The following is a 10,778-nucleotide window of genomic DNA, read 5'->3' as shown; positions in this document are numbered from 1 at the left end:
CTTTTAGTTCATATTTAGATTTATTGACTGTATTAATTTAATATATATTTATATAAAATATAAATATAAAAAAGTATGCCTAAGAATAAAGGAAATGCAGAGTAGATAAGCATAAATGAGTCTGCTTTTATGTGCAATTTCTATTTTTAAATGGAAGGCAATGCATTAACCATCTTGCAGACCCCATGAGATGGGTCATTTTAGACCCATTTTACAGATGATGAAATGAACTTTGGAAGGTTAAGTGGCTGACCCAAGATCTGGTGATTGACAGAGCTAAGAATTGAAGTTGGCCTGCCTGAGCCCCCCACCCCCATCCCCTGCCTGTGGCCACTAGGTTCTACTGCCTGCCTGCTACGGGACAGATCCAAACTAAGAATGGGGAAGAAACCAAAGGGGGCTTCCTCGGGGTGGGGCCATCTGACTAGGGCTCAGAGGGAGGATAAGATGTCCCATCAGAAAGCTCTCTTGGGGCCGGGCAGGTTGGCTCACACCTGTAATCCCAGCACTTTGAGAGGCCAAGGCGGGCAGACTACCTGAGGCCAGGAGTTCGAGGCCAGCCCGGCCAACATGGCAAAACCCCATCTCTACTAAAAATACAAAAATTAGCTGGATGTGGTGTGCATATCTGTAATCCCAGCTACTCTAGAGGCTGAAGCAGGAGAATCACTTGAACCCAGAAGGCAGAGGTTGCAGTGAGCCAAGATCGGGCCACTGCACTCCAGCCTGGGAACAGAGCAAGACTCCATCTAAAAACAAACAAACAAAAACGAAAAAGCTCTCTCGGAGTTGCTGGCAGTGGCAGAATCTGCAGGTTGAGAATCCCACCCGGAGGCCAAAGGCCAGAGGCTGAGAGAGGGAAAGCAGCCCATCCCAACCCAGCTGAGGCCACTGTGGCCCAGCATGCTGACACCCCCTCTCAGTCTCCAGGGACTCTTTGCTCATCAAAGAGTGTCAGAGCCACATTCTGTGCCACCCAGGGTCCCCTCCAAATGACAACTCAGAGAAGAGCTGGACTTGCCCAGGGCTCACAGCAGGGATGCTAGAGTCCTAGACCACGTCGGAAATCTTCCCAGCAGCCATGGCCTTGGGGACAGTCCAGCCTCCATGGCCTGACCCCAATCCACTACTGTGGCCCTTTATCCCAACATGAACTCCCCTACAGCCTCCTTGCAATTCCAGAGGCTCTGGGCTTCTGTCTGCCTCCAACCTTTGTTCAAAGCCTTCCTTTCACCAGAAATGCTTTTCCCCCACCTCTTCCTACCCAAATCCCACCCTCCATTCCAGGCAGGCTACTCTCAAGTCCTCCCATGTCCCCCCAGCTCTTCTCTCAAATCACAAAAACAGGGACCATAGCTGTCCTCGGGGCTAATTCACACCCTCTGGCCCACCCTGGGCTCATTCACTGGCTCCTTTTATTCTAACTGGACCTGGGGCTCAGGAATGGGGCCTGTGGTCTTTTCCAGAACCAACACACCAATCAGGACTAAATTAACTACTACAGAGCTATAGCGGTGTCGAGTACAAAATCACCTGAAAAATGATGTCCTAACCCAGGGCCTGGGGCTGGCAATGGGGAGGTTCAGGGATAGGGTGAGGGTCCAAGCTGCGGGCAGGGGTGGGGCAGGGGTCAGGCAGAACTCGTGAACATCATATTTTGTGCTAGATATCAGCAGTTTTGACATTTTTTTACTGTACCTTTTGATATGCAAAAACCTCAAAACCGGCTCACCTGAAATTCGTGCCTTGTGCCCTGTAGCACCTGCTCAGTGCCTGGCAAACAGTAGGTGCTCAGTAATGCTTGTGGATGAACAAAGGCAGGAAGGCAGACCCAGGGTGGGGACAGAGAGATACACAGTAAAGAAGGAGTCATCCCCTTGACTCCATTTCACAGCCCTGAGGAAGACTGTGTGTTCTGGCTGGAATCTTTGTAGATGAGAAAATCAATAGTGGCCAAGGCTTTTCTAGGAAGCACCACCTTCAAGAAACCAAGAAGCCACCTGCATGAGGATCAGATGTGGAGCTTGTGGGAGAGCCTGGCCCTCCTTAGGCTGGGGGGCCTAGGGCCTTTGTGGCACTACTTCTGTACGTCTGGGAAGATGGAACGCAGTGGCTTTGATTGTTCAAGGAGTTGAGAGAGGGCCAGAGGGGTTGGTCACGCCATCTGCCTGCTGCTGAAGAGCTTTTCTACTGCCCTGGCCAGCCCTGGACTGGTCCTGGCTATTGTTCCCGGCTTTCTGGCCAGCAAAGAGTGAGCAGGAACTCTACATGGCTCAGACCCCACTGCCTCTCCTTCGCCTGTGTGCAGGTACCAGGCTCACCTGGCCAGCTCCCACAATTCCAGGCCACTTTCATCACTGCCTGGCTGTGAACAACCCCTGGACTTCCTAAGCATCTGCCCTGCCACCTTATAAGTATGGAATGAGGCTCAGACCTGCTGGCAGATGGGAAAAGGCTTCTGTACGGTGTATGGCAAGGCCGATGGGAGGGCTCTCAGATGGGAGGGCTGGGCTGGCTTGCTCTTGCCTCTGACTTCCCAGCGCTAGTCCTTCTGCGTGGATACTACATGCCAAACATGTCACACAAATCATTCCACTGTGCCCTTACCCTAAACCTCAGAAGACAGCATTATTGACTCCATTTCACAGATGAGGACATTGAGGTTCAGAGAGCTTCAACAGCCTGCCCAAAGCCCTGGAACCAATGAGTGGTGAAGCGGGACTCTAGCCAGGGCTGCTGTGGTGCTCTGAAGCAGGACACCACACTCAGTCTACTATGGTTCATGAGTACAGGTTCTACCCCCAGAAAGCGGCATCCTCTCCCCCGTCCCCTGCAGGGCTAAGCATGGAGCACAGCCAGCGCATGGTGGGAGTTTAGAAAAGCTGTCAGGATGATGGGCTTCCTAAGAACATCCCCTTTGGTGGCCCAGCCTGCCCTGGCACCAACTTCTAGGACCCAGGAGAATGGCCCCCTCCCCTTCCCAGTCCTGGTGTCTCTCACTAGCCAGGGGGAATGACTAACTCCCAAAAAGGAGGCTGTGTCAGTCTCTCCCTCCTCCTTCCTGCTTCCTCCCAGCCCTGGCCCTCATCCAGATGTCACCTTCATCCTAAAACACCACACTTCCCATCCTCCCAGTGGTTGGGCCAAAAGGAATGATTAGCCAGAGACTAAAGATATAGCACTAGTTTATATTCCTAGTCACAACATCTGAAGCTCCCCTTTAAGACGCTATGCTTGGCCGGGTGCAGTGGCCTGTAATCCCAGCACTTTGGGAGGCTGAGGCGGGTGGACCATTTGAGGTCAGGAGTTCAAGACCAGCCTGGCCAACATGGTGAAAACCTGTCTCTACTAAAAATACAAAAATTAGCCAGGCGTGGTGGCATGTGCCTGTAGTCCCAGCTACTCCGGAGGCTGAGGCAGGAGAATCACTTGACCCTGGGAGGCGGAGTTTGAAGTGAGCTGAGATTGCTCCATGCACTCTGACCTGGGTGACAGAGGGAGACTCAGTCTAGAAAAAAAAAAAAAAAAAACTGTGCTGTAAGAGAAGGAGACACTCATCAGGTTTGGGAAACAGGAAATTGGCCGTCCTGTAGGTCAGCATTCCTGGGCCTATTGGTGGGAGAAGTACCTGTATGGCCAGGTGCAGTGAGCAGCTGCTTAAGCCGGTTTGTGCTGTTTCTGCCACTTACAACCAAGAGAGGCTAGTCGGAGATACCAGAGGGGAACAGGCTGGAGGCCAGGAGGGGCAGGGAAGGGAAAATGGGCCATGGGTTGATCCTGTCGCTTTCCCAGAGTCAGAGCACCAGGCCTGCTGGTGGGGCACTGAGATGGGGAACTGAGGCCTGAGAGAGGGACAGACAGAGGCCTCAGGCCATGTGTTACCAAAGGGCCTGGCCTTGAACCCAAACATCTGGGCTCCCAGACCAGGGCCCCATTGGCTGCCCTGGTTTAGGCCCAGGCTGCAGCCTAGAGGCTGAGGACCTGGTGGAGGTGTAGGAACCCCACTGCTTTGTGAGGCAGGTAGGGGTGGGGACAAAGGAAGAAGAAGCCACTGCAGGCTCCATGTGAGCTCAGCCATGTCCAGCCAGAGCCCCTCCTGCCCTGACCCATGCATGTTGTCACCCACTCAGGAGGGACAACCTGTGGCGGTAATTATAAAGCCTCACACACACACTAGCACTTTCCAGGGGCCTCTCAGGATAGGTGGGTTTTGCCTAGGTCACATGGCAAGAAAGCAAGCTGGGACTTGAGCCTGGCACAGAACCAAGGCCCTGGGCATCCTCTTCCTGAGAGGTAGAAGTCTGTGGGAAGGAACCACATGGTTTCTCAAGGGCAGGGTCCTCCCATGACCACCCGGAGGGAAGAAGAGGAACATGGGGTCTGGGTCACATCTGGGTCCCCTGGCCTTTCGCACCTTCTATACCCAGCTTTCGGGCCACCTGCAGTGTAGGCAGCTCCTTGTCCTTTTAACTCAGGGCAAGGGGCCCCTACTGACCACTTTCCACTGGCTCTCAGGTGCCCAGGCTTGGGAGGCTGTTTTTCCCTCTCTCTCCCCAGCCCCATCCCCACCTTTGAGCAACAGACAGAGCCTGAGTTGCAGCTGGGCCACTGGGGCAGGGAAGGGGTGCAGGAGGAAAGGTGTGCTGGAGGGGCTCAGGTGGGAGGCAGCTGGGCTGGCCATGTAGAAGGGTCACTGTGAGACAGGGTGGGTGGTCGTGGGGTGACAGCAGGTCCTCCCCCTCCTCTGGGGCAGGGCAGGGCTGGCTGCGTCTGCTGCTGCTGCAGGCAGGCCCTTTGTTTTCCATCAGGGCTGAGCAAGCTGTCATGCCCACCAGGCCCAGTGCCTGGCTTCCAGCCTTCCATGAGCTGCTGCTCTCTCACAGGTCAGCTCCCACTTCAGGGGCTGTGATTAAACCCAAAAGAAGTCAGGAGGCCTCAGTATCATTCCTGAAAGCCCCAGGTGTCCTGGAGTTGGTACTGTCAGCATCTTCAAGCGTCCCCACCAGGGACTCTCTATGGGGCTCTATTTAATTCTCAAAACCACCAAGCAAGGCAAGGGGAACCTCCCCATTTTACAGATGAAGCAACTGAGTCCAAAAGAGGTTCCCAAGGCCACACAGCCAGAACATTCAAAGCTCAGGATTCAAACCCAGCCCTGTGCCCCAGTCCCCAAGCCGCCACTCGGACCTGTGCCCCTCTCTGCCTCTCCATGTCCATTGTTCCCCTGTGGAAGAAGGAGCAGAACAAGCAGTGCACTGGTCTCTGACGGTCAATGTCTTTACTTCTAAAGCATACATTGGACTCACTATATATTAACATCAAAAGTGGCTATCTAAAATGGAGTCATTCTTTTTAAAAATCCAAATCCTCACATTTTTATATAAGATCCAAAATGACATGAAATTAAACTCTACAGTGTTATGAATAGTATAACAAACTGCTTTCAGAAAGCAAAATGAAAGGAAAAGAATTAGCAGTTGGGACGGTTGTAGGCCTGGGTTCTGTGTCTTTTGAGGCATTGTGACAGAGAGCCAGCACCGAGGGGAAGGACCAGCCCCTCCCTGTGGCCACAGGAAGGAACTCAGACAGAGGAGGTGGACTTGGCTGGTCAGCCTTACGGTGACAGAGAAGCACGGTGGCATCTCCCTGCCCCTCGGGGCCCTTGGTGTGTCCACTGATTAGTCTTCTTTCAAGACCAGGGAGGGGTGGGGCTGGAAGAGGGCAGGGGATAGAGCAGGGTTAAAAATGATTATTTAATAATAAAGGTCCTTCTGGGCTTCCTAAGGAGGGCCGTGGCCACCCAGCGATGTTGGTCAACTCCATCCGCCAGGTCCCCCACAGGCTTCCGTAACCCACTTGCTCCTTCTGCTCCCTGTGACCGGGACACCCTCTGCTCCATGAGCCTCATGGGCAGCCAGAGACCCAGGGGGACTCTAGGAGGACCCAAAGGACACTCTGGCCTTTGAAGTAGCTGGATGTTGTCCAGAACATCTTGGCAGCACCAGACCCCTGGGGTCCAGGCCAGCAGCCACATTGATGTAGGGAGGGTACTGGGGGGTCCCCACCCTGGCCTGGTCTTGGCTCTGAAGCAGGACTGGGGTGAGCTGACTGGGGCTGTGCCCCAAGCCCCTGACGCTTTGGTTCACACAATTCAGGGGAGGATACTTGTTCCCATCTGCTGGGGAGATCCTAGGCCTGGTCCTACTTCCTCCCAGCCTCAGGTGGGCTAATGATCCCTGCCTTTCACACCAGCAGCTCTGTCTGCTGAGAGCACACCACATTCCCCACCACACCTAGGAACCGCACTACAAAGGTGGGAGGAGCGCTTCCAAAACCGGAGGATTTGCCCTTCGCACAGACAGGCTGCTTTTCCTCCTGTCCCCAGGGATGGCACTGTCCCTTGGCTGACGGTGTCACAGGAACTTCTCAGCTTCCCCTCTTCCCCCTGAGCCCACTGGTCTCCAGGCAGACCCAGCCCCAAGACCCACCCTGCACATCTCCCCTGCCAGAAACCTGGGGACACATGACCCCTGGCTAGAGCAGACAGAGAGGGCTGTGACTCACCCTCTGCCCTCCCAGTCCCCAGGACTAGGTCTTAAAGCTGGTCTTCTCCTCAACACAGCAACTGATGCCTCACACCTAGCCCACCTCTGGGATCCCAGCCCCACCATGAACCTCCGCTTTCATAACCTATGTGGCTGCTAATTAGGTTGAAAGATACGGGAAGGCTGGGCTGGCATCACACCCTCCTTAGGGCAGGAGAGGCCGCTTGATTTCCAGCCTGGTTCCAGTGCCCCGGAAATAAGGGGGGCTGATGGCTCTCAAGAAAGCGAATCTTGTGATGGGAAAGAGGCTTGTGGAATCAGGATGGGCCACAGCAATCTGGCTGCCCGCACTGCCTGCTGGTGCCAGGAGTACGAGCACCACACCCTCTCCCTGCCTCGTACCCCTATGTCCTCACTCCCGAGGTCTCAGAACACCGAGCTGGGTGGGGCCTTCGGTGCAAGGCAGCTGTGAGGAGCTAGGCTGCGTGAGGCCTGCGGGGCCCACGGCGCCGACTCAGGTCAGGCTGGTAGGGGCCACAGCCGCAGACTCAGGGCAGGCAGGCGGCTACCTGGTAGGCGCCCTCTGCTGCGGCGGCGGCGGCACTATGCTGCGCGCTGTGCTCCTGCAACAAGGCCACGTCTAGGAAGCGCTCCCCGCACCATACGCACTTGAACTGCTGCTCGCGGGCGTGCACGCCCTGGTGCTTGTTGAGATGCTCCCGCTGCTTGAAGGCCTTGTCACAGTTGGGGCACTTGTAGGGCTTCTCGCCCGTGTGTACCCGCCGGTGCCGCTGCAGGTCTGACGCGTACTTGAAGCGTTTCTCACAGTCTGGGCACTTGAGTGGCTTCTCACGGGCCGGGTCGCAGCGGTGCTGCACGAACTCAGAAGAGGAGAAGAAGCGGCGTTCGCACAGCGTGCAGCGCAGGGGCTTCTCCGCCGCCGCACAGTGGGCCAGCTGGTGCTTCTGCAGGGCCGACGCCCGCTTGTAGGCCTTGTTGCACACAGGGCACTTGAAGGGCCGCTCGGCCGCGCCGGGCAGGCACTTGTGCCGCAGCAGCTCGGCAGACTGGTCAAAGCCCTTCTGGCACACGGGGCACTTGAAGAGAGTCTCGAGGGTGTGCACGTGCTGGTGGTAGAGCAGGTGGCTGGGCTGCCCAAAGCCCTTCTCACACAGGCCGCATTTGAAGGGCTCCTCGGTCTTGTGCGTGCGCCGGTGCCGCATCAGTGCGTACTGCTGCTTGAAGCCCATGGGGCACAGGTCGCACTTGAAGGGCCGCTCAGCGCTGTGTGTGCGCTCATGCTGCCGTAGGTCCGACGGCCGCTTGAAGGCCTTCTGGCACTCACCGCAGCGGAAGGGCCGCTCCCCGCTTGGCGTGCACGGGTGCTGCAGCAGCTCCGACGACTCCTTGAAATGCAACTCGCACACGTTGCAACGGAACAGGTGGTGCTCGCCCGAGTGCGCATACATGTGGCGCACCAGGTGAGATCGGTGTTTGAAGGTCTTCTCGCAGACTGCGCACTTGTAGGGCCGCTCGGAACTGTGCGTGCGCTTGTGGTGCACCAGGTGCGACGACTGACTGAAGCTCTTGTCACACAGCGTGCACTTGTAGGGCTTCTCACCGGTGTGGATCCGCTCGTGCCGAGAGAGCTCCGACAGGTGCTTGAAGGGCTTTTGGCAGATGGGGCAGCTGTAGGGCTTGTCAGCCTGTTCAGCAGGGGTGACAGTGGAAGGCGGGGGTGCTGCAGGAAGCGATGGGGCGGCCGTGGTGGCCGGCTCCGCTGCCTCGGCTGGCTTGTAGGTCTTCTCACAGATGGAACACTTCACCAGGCCACTGTGGGAGCTGTGGTGCTGCGCCAGTGAGGTGAGTAGTGAGAAGCCCATCTTGCAGACCCCACAGACAAAGGGCTTCTGTTCAGCCTGCACGCACTGGTGCTCCAGCAGGTCAGTGGCCTGGTGGAAGATTTTGAGACACTGTGTGCACTGGAATGAGCGGTCATGGCCCGCCAGACACTGGTGCTCATGCGGACTGGACAGGTGCGCCAGGTCGTGACCACACACACCACATTTGGGGCCTGGCTCTCCTGCTGCCTGCAGGGGCGCGTGTTGTGGGGGCTGCAGGCCCGGGTCTGGCTGCAGGAGGATGCCATAGACGGCACAGCCCAGGGGGTTCTCTGCCGTGCCCGGGGGCAGTGTGTGCTCCGCCAGGGCTGGCGGTGGCTCTGCATGGTGCTGAGGCTGCGGTGGCTGTGGCTGCTGTGGCTGCGTCTGTGGCGGCTGTTGCCAGCTTTCCGACATGCTTGGGAAGATGAAACAGGGTTTGGAGAGTAATGGCTTCAGTTTCCCGCTTCACGTGACCCAATCCAGAGAGAGAAGCTGCCCGATCACAGAGATGGACAAGGACCTCAGACAAGGCACAGAAGAGGAGCTGGTCACACAGCCCGATTCAGTAACCAAGCGAACAAACTACAAGGCTCTGCCTGCAGGACATGGGGGGCTCTTCAAGGGAGGGTTCCAGCAGTACCGGGGAGGCTCTGCCTTCCCCAGTGATCTGTTCTGTAGAGAAGAGAGAAAGTATGAGATTGAGGAAGGGACAAGCAGCAGTTTCCTGGGCCCTCTCCCTGTCCTGCCTGCACTCACCACACCATCACAAACCACGCATCGGGTAAGGCAGGTGCTCAGGGCTGCAGAACTCCTCCCTTCTTAGGCAATCAGAGAGGTCTGCAGCCAGCTCAGCTCCTCCAGGCAGTGGAAATGGCAGTGGCCTCCACTCCCACCCACCTCAGTGCCCCGCCCCTGGGCCAGGACATCCCAGCCTCCACAAGTCCCCTCCAGCTTCCTGCCAACCCTTTAGCTGAGACTCACAGGTGAGAGTCTGGGGTAATCTGCCTACAATACAGAATCCTCCTTGAGGCCCGCAGCTCCTCTTTTGTCACTACCCTGAGTCTCAATCCGGGACACCACTACTTACACCTGAGGAGGCCAGACCCCCCAGGTCTGAGAGCCCAGTGGCAAATGGCCTCTGACAGTCGATATTTAGGACAACTTCATGGAACCAAGGACCATTTCAAAAACCCTCACCTATGAGGGACTGACCACACCCCCTCAACTATCCCTGACCACAGCCCATTCTCTCCCCACATGACAGGATGGTGGCCCTGCAGAGACCAGAGCCCATAGGTGATGGGGGCTAGATGACAGGGCCACAGAACCACCCAGGCTTGATGTCCACACAGCAGAACTTCCTCACTCTAGTTCTCTCCCAGAACTCTCTCTCTCTCTCTCTCTCTCACACACACACACACACACACACACACACAAAGTCCTAAATCCTCTGAATCTCATAGTGTCAAGGCCTGCAGGAAAATGTAAGAAACTGCACTGGTTTGCCTTGGCAATGCAGGATGCAGCACGCTAACCACAGAGCATTTCTCATCACCTCTCTAGAGATAACTCCATTCTCTTACTCCAAGCCTATAACATTCTGGGTAATTGTTGGAAGGTAAAGCCCACCCAGCCCAGGCAAATCTCTAACTCACCACTTTGTGGCAGCATAAGGTAATGCCAGCGAGAGGGAGGAACTTTCAGAGTCAGATGCAACCCACTTCCAGGTTCCCAGCTCATCTGTCTCTTACATTTAAAAGTTTGTAAGTTTTCTCCTGAGCAGAGGAAGAAGGAAGGAGAAGCGTTCACAGGCCAGCCTGGCCTCTAACTGCTCTGCCAAAGAAATGTAAGAGTCAGGCTAAACGCTGTCATCCTCAGCATCTTCCGGAAGGGAGGGAGGAGAGGAGCGGCTGCTCTGGGTGGAGGCAGCAGGTTGCTTGAGCAAGCAGGTACCACTCGGTTCTCTAAGCCTTCCTGGGACAGATTGGGGGAAGGTGGGCTTCTCTGAGCGCCTCTAGGTCCGTTGTGCCAACCCACTGTTTTGTTTGCTTTTTCTGGCATGAATGGCTGTCAGACAGTGTCCCCTGGCTTGGCCTGCAGCTCCCCCTGGCCACCCCAGCCCTCCTCCAGCAAGGTGCAGCCAGGAAGCCTCTGTGATCACTCCGCAAAGGGGAGAGAGGAGGCGAGGAGAGGCAGGGGAGGCCCCCCACCTGTGCCCCACCCCGGCTCTTCCTCCTCCCTGAGAAACCGAATGAAAGCCGATCACCTCCCGCCAGCCCTGCCTGCAGGCCCAGCTGGGCTGCGTCCTGTCAGCCCTCGCCCGGGATGGTCCGGCCGCTGCGACCCGAGG

At 56.4% G+C, this 10,778-nt stretch overlaps 2 protein-coding genes across 2 annotated transcripts in view; one reads left to right on the top strand and one right to left on the bottom strand.

Moving 5' to 3' along the window:
- Positions 1-5,251: 5,251 nt before the first annotated feature.
- ZNF319 (zinc finger protein 319) lies at positions 5,252-10,456 on the bottom strand. The gene is made up of 2 exons (XM_011971803.1): positions 10,084-10,456; positions 5,252-9,100 (listed from the first exon to the last, which is right to left on the bottom strand). The coding sequence occupies exon 2, from the start codon at positions 8,840-8,842 to the stop codon at positions 7,094-7,096; it is 1,749 nt and encodes a 582-aa protein (XP_011827193.1). The 5' UTR covers positions 8,843-9,100; positions 10,084-10,456; the 3' UTR covers positions 5,252-7,093.
- Positions 10,137-10,778, top strand: part of USB1 (U6 snRNA biogenesis 1) — a 45,792-nt gene continuing 45,150 nt past the window's right edge. Inside the window, exon 1 of the mRNA XM_011971807.1 lies at positions 10,137-10,274. The gene's annotated coding sequence lies outside the window, so the exon portion shown is untranslated. The remainder of the gene's footprint in view (positions 10,275-10,778) is intronic.

The sequence above is a fragment of the Mandrillus leucophaeus genome, unplaced genomic scaffold (genome assembly GCF_000951045.1).
Source record: "Mandrillus leucophaeus isolate KB7577 unplaced genomic scaffold, Mleu.le_1.0 Scaffold125, whole genome shotgun sequence".
Taxonomy (NCBI): domain Eukaryota; kingdom Metazoa; phylum Chordata; class Mammalia; order Primates; family Cercopithecidae; genus Mandrillus; species Mandrillus leucophaeus.
The sequence above is the reverse complement of the archived record's forward strand: the minus strand, read 5'-3'. Positions and strand labels throughout refer to the sequence as shown.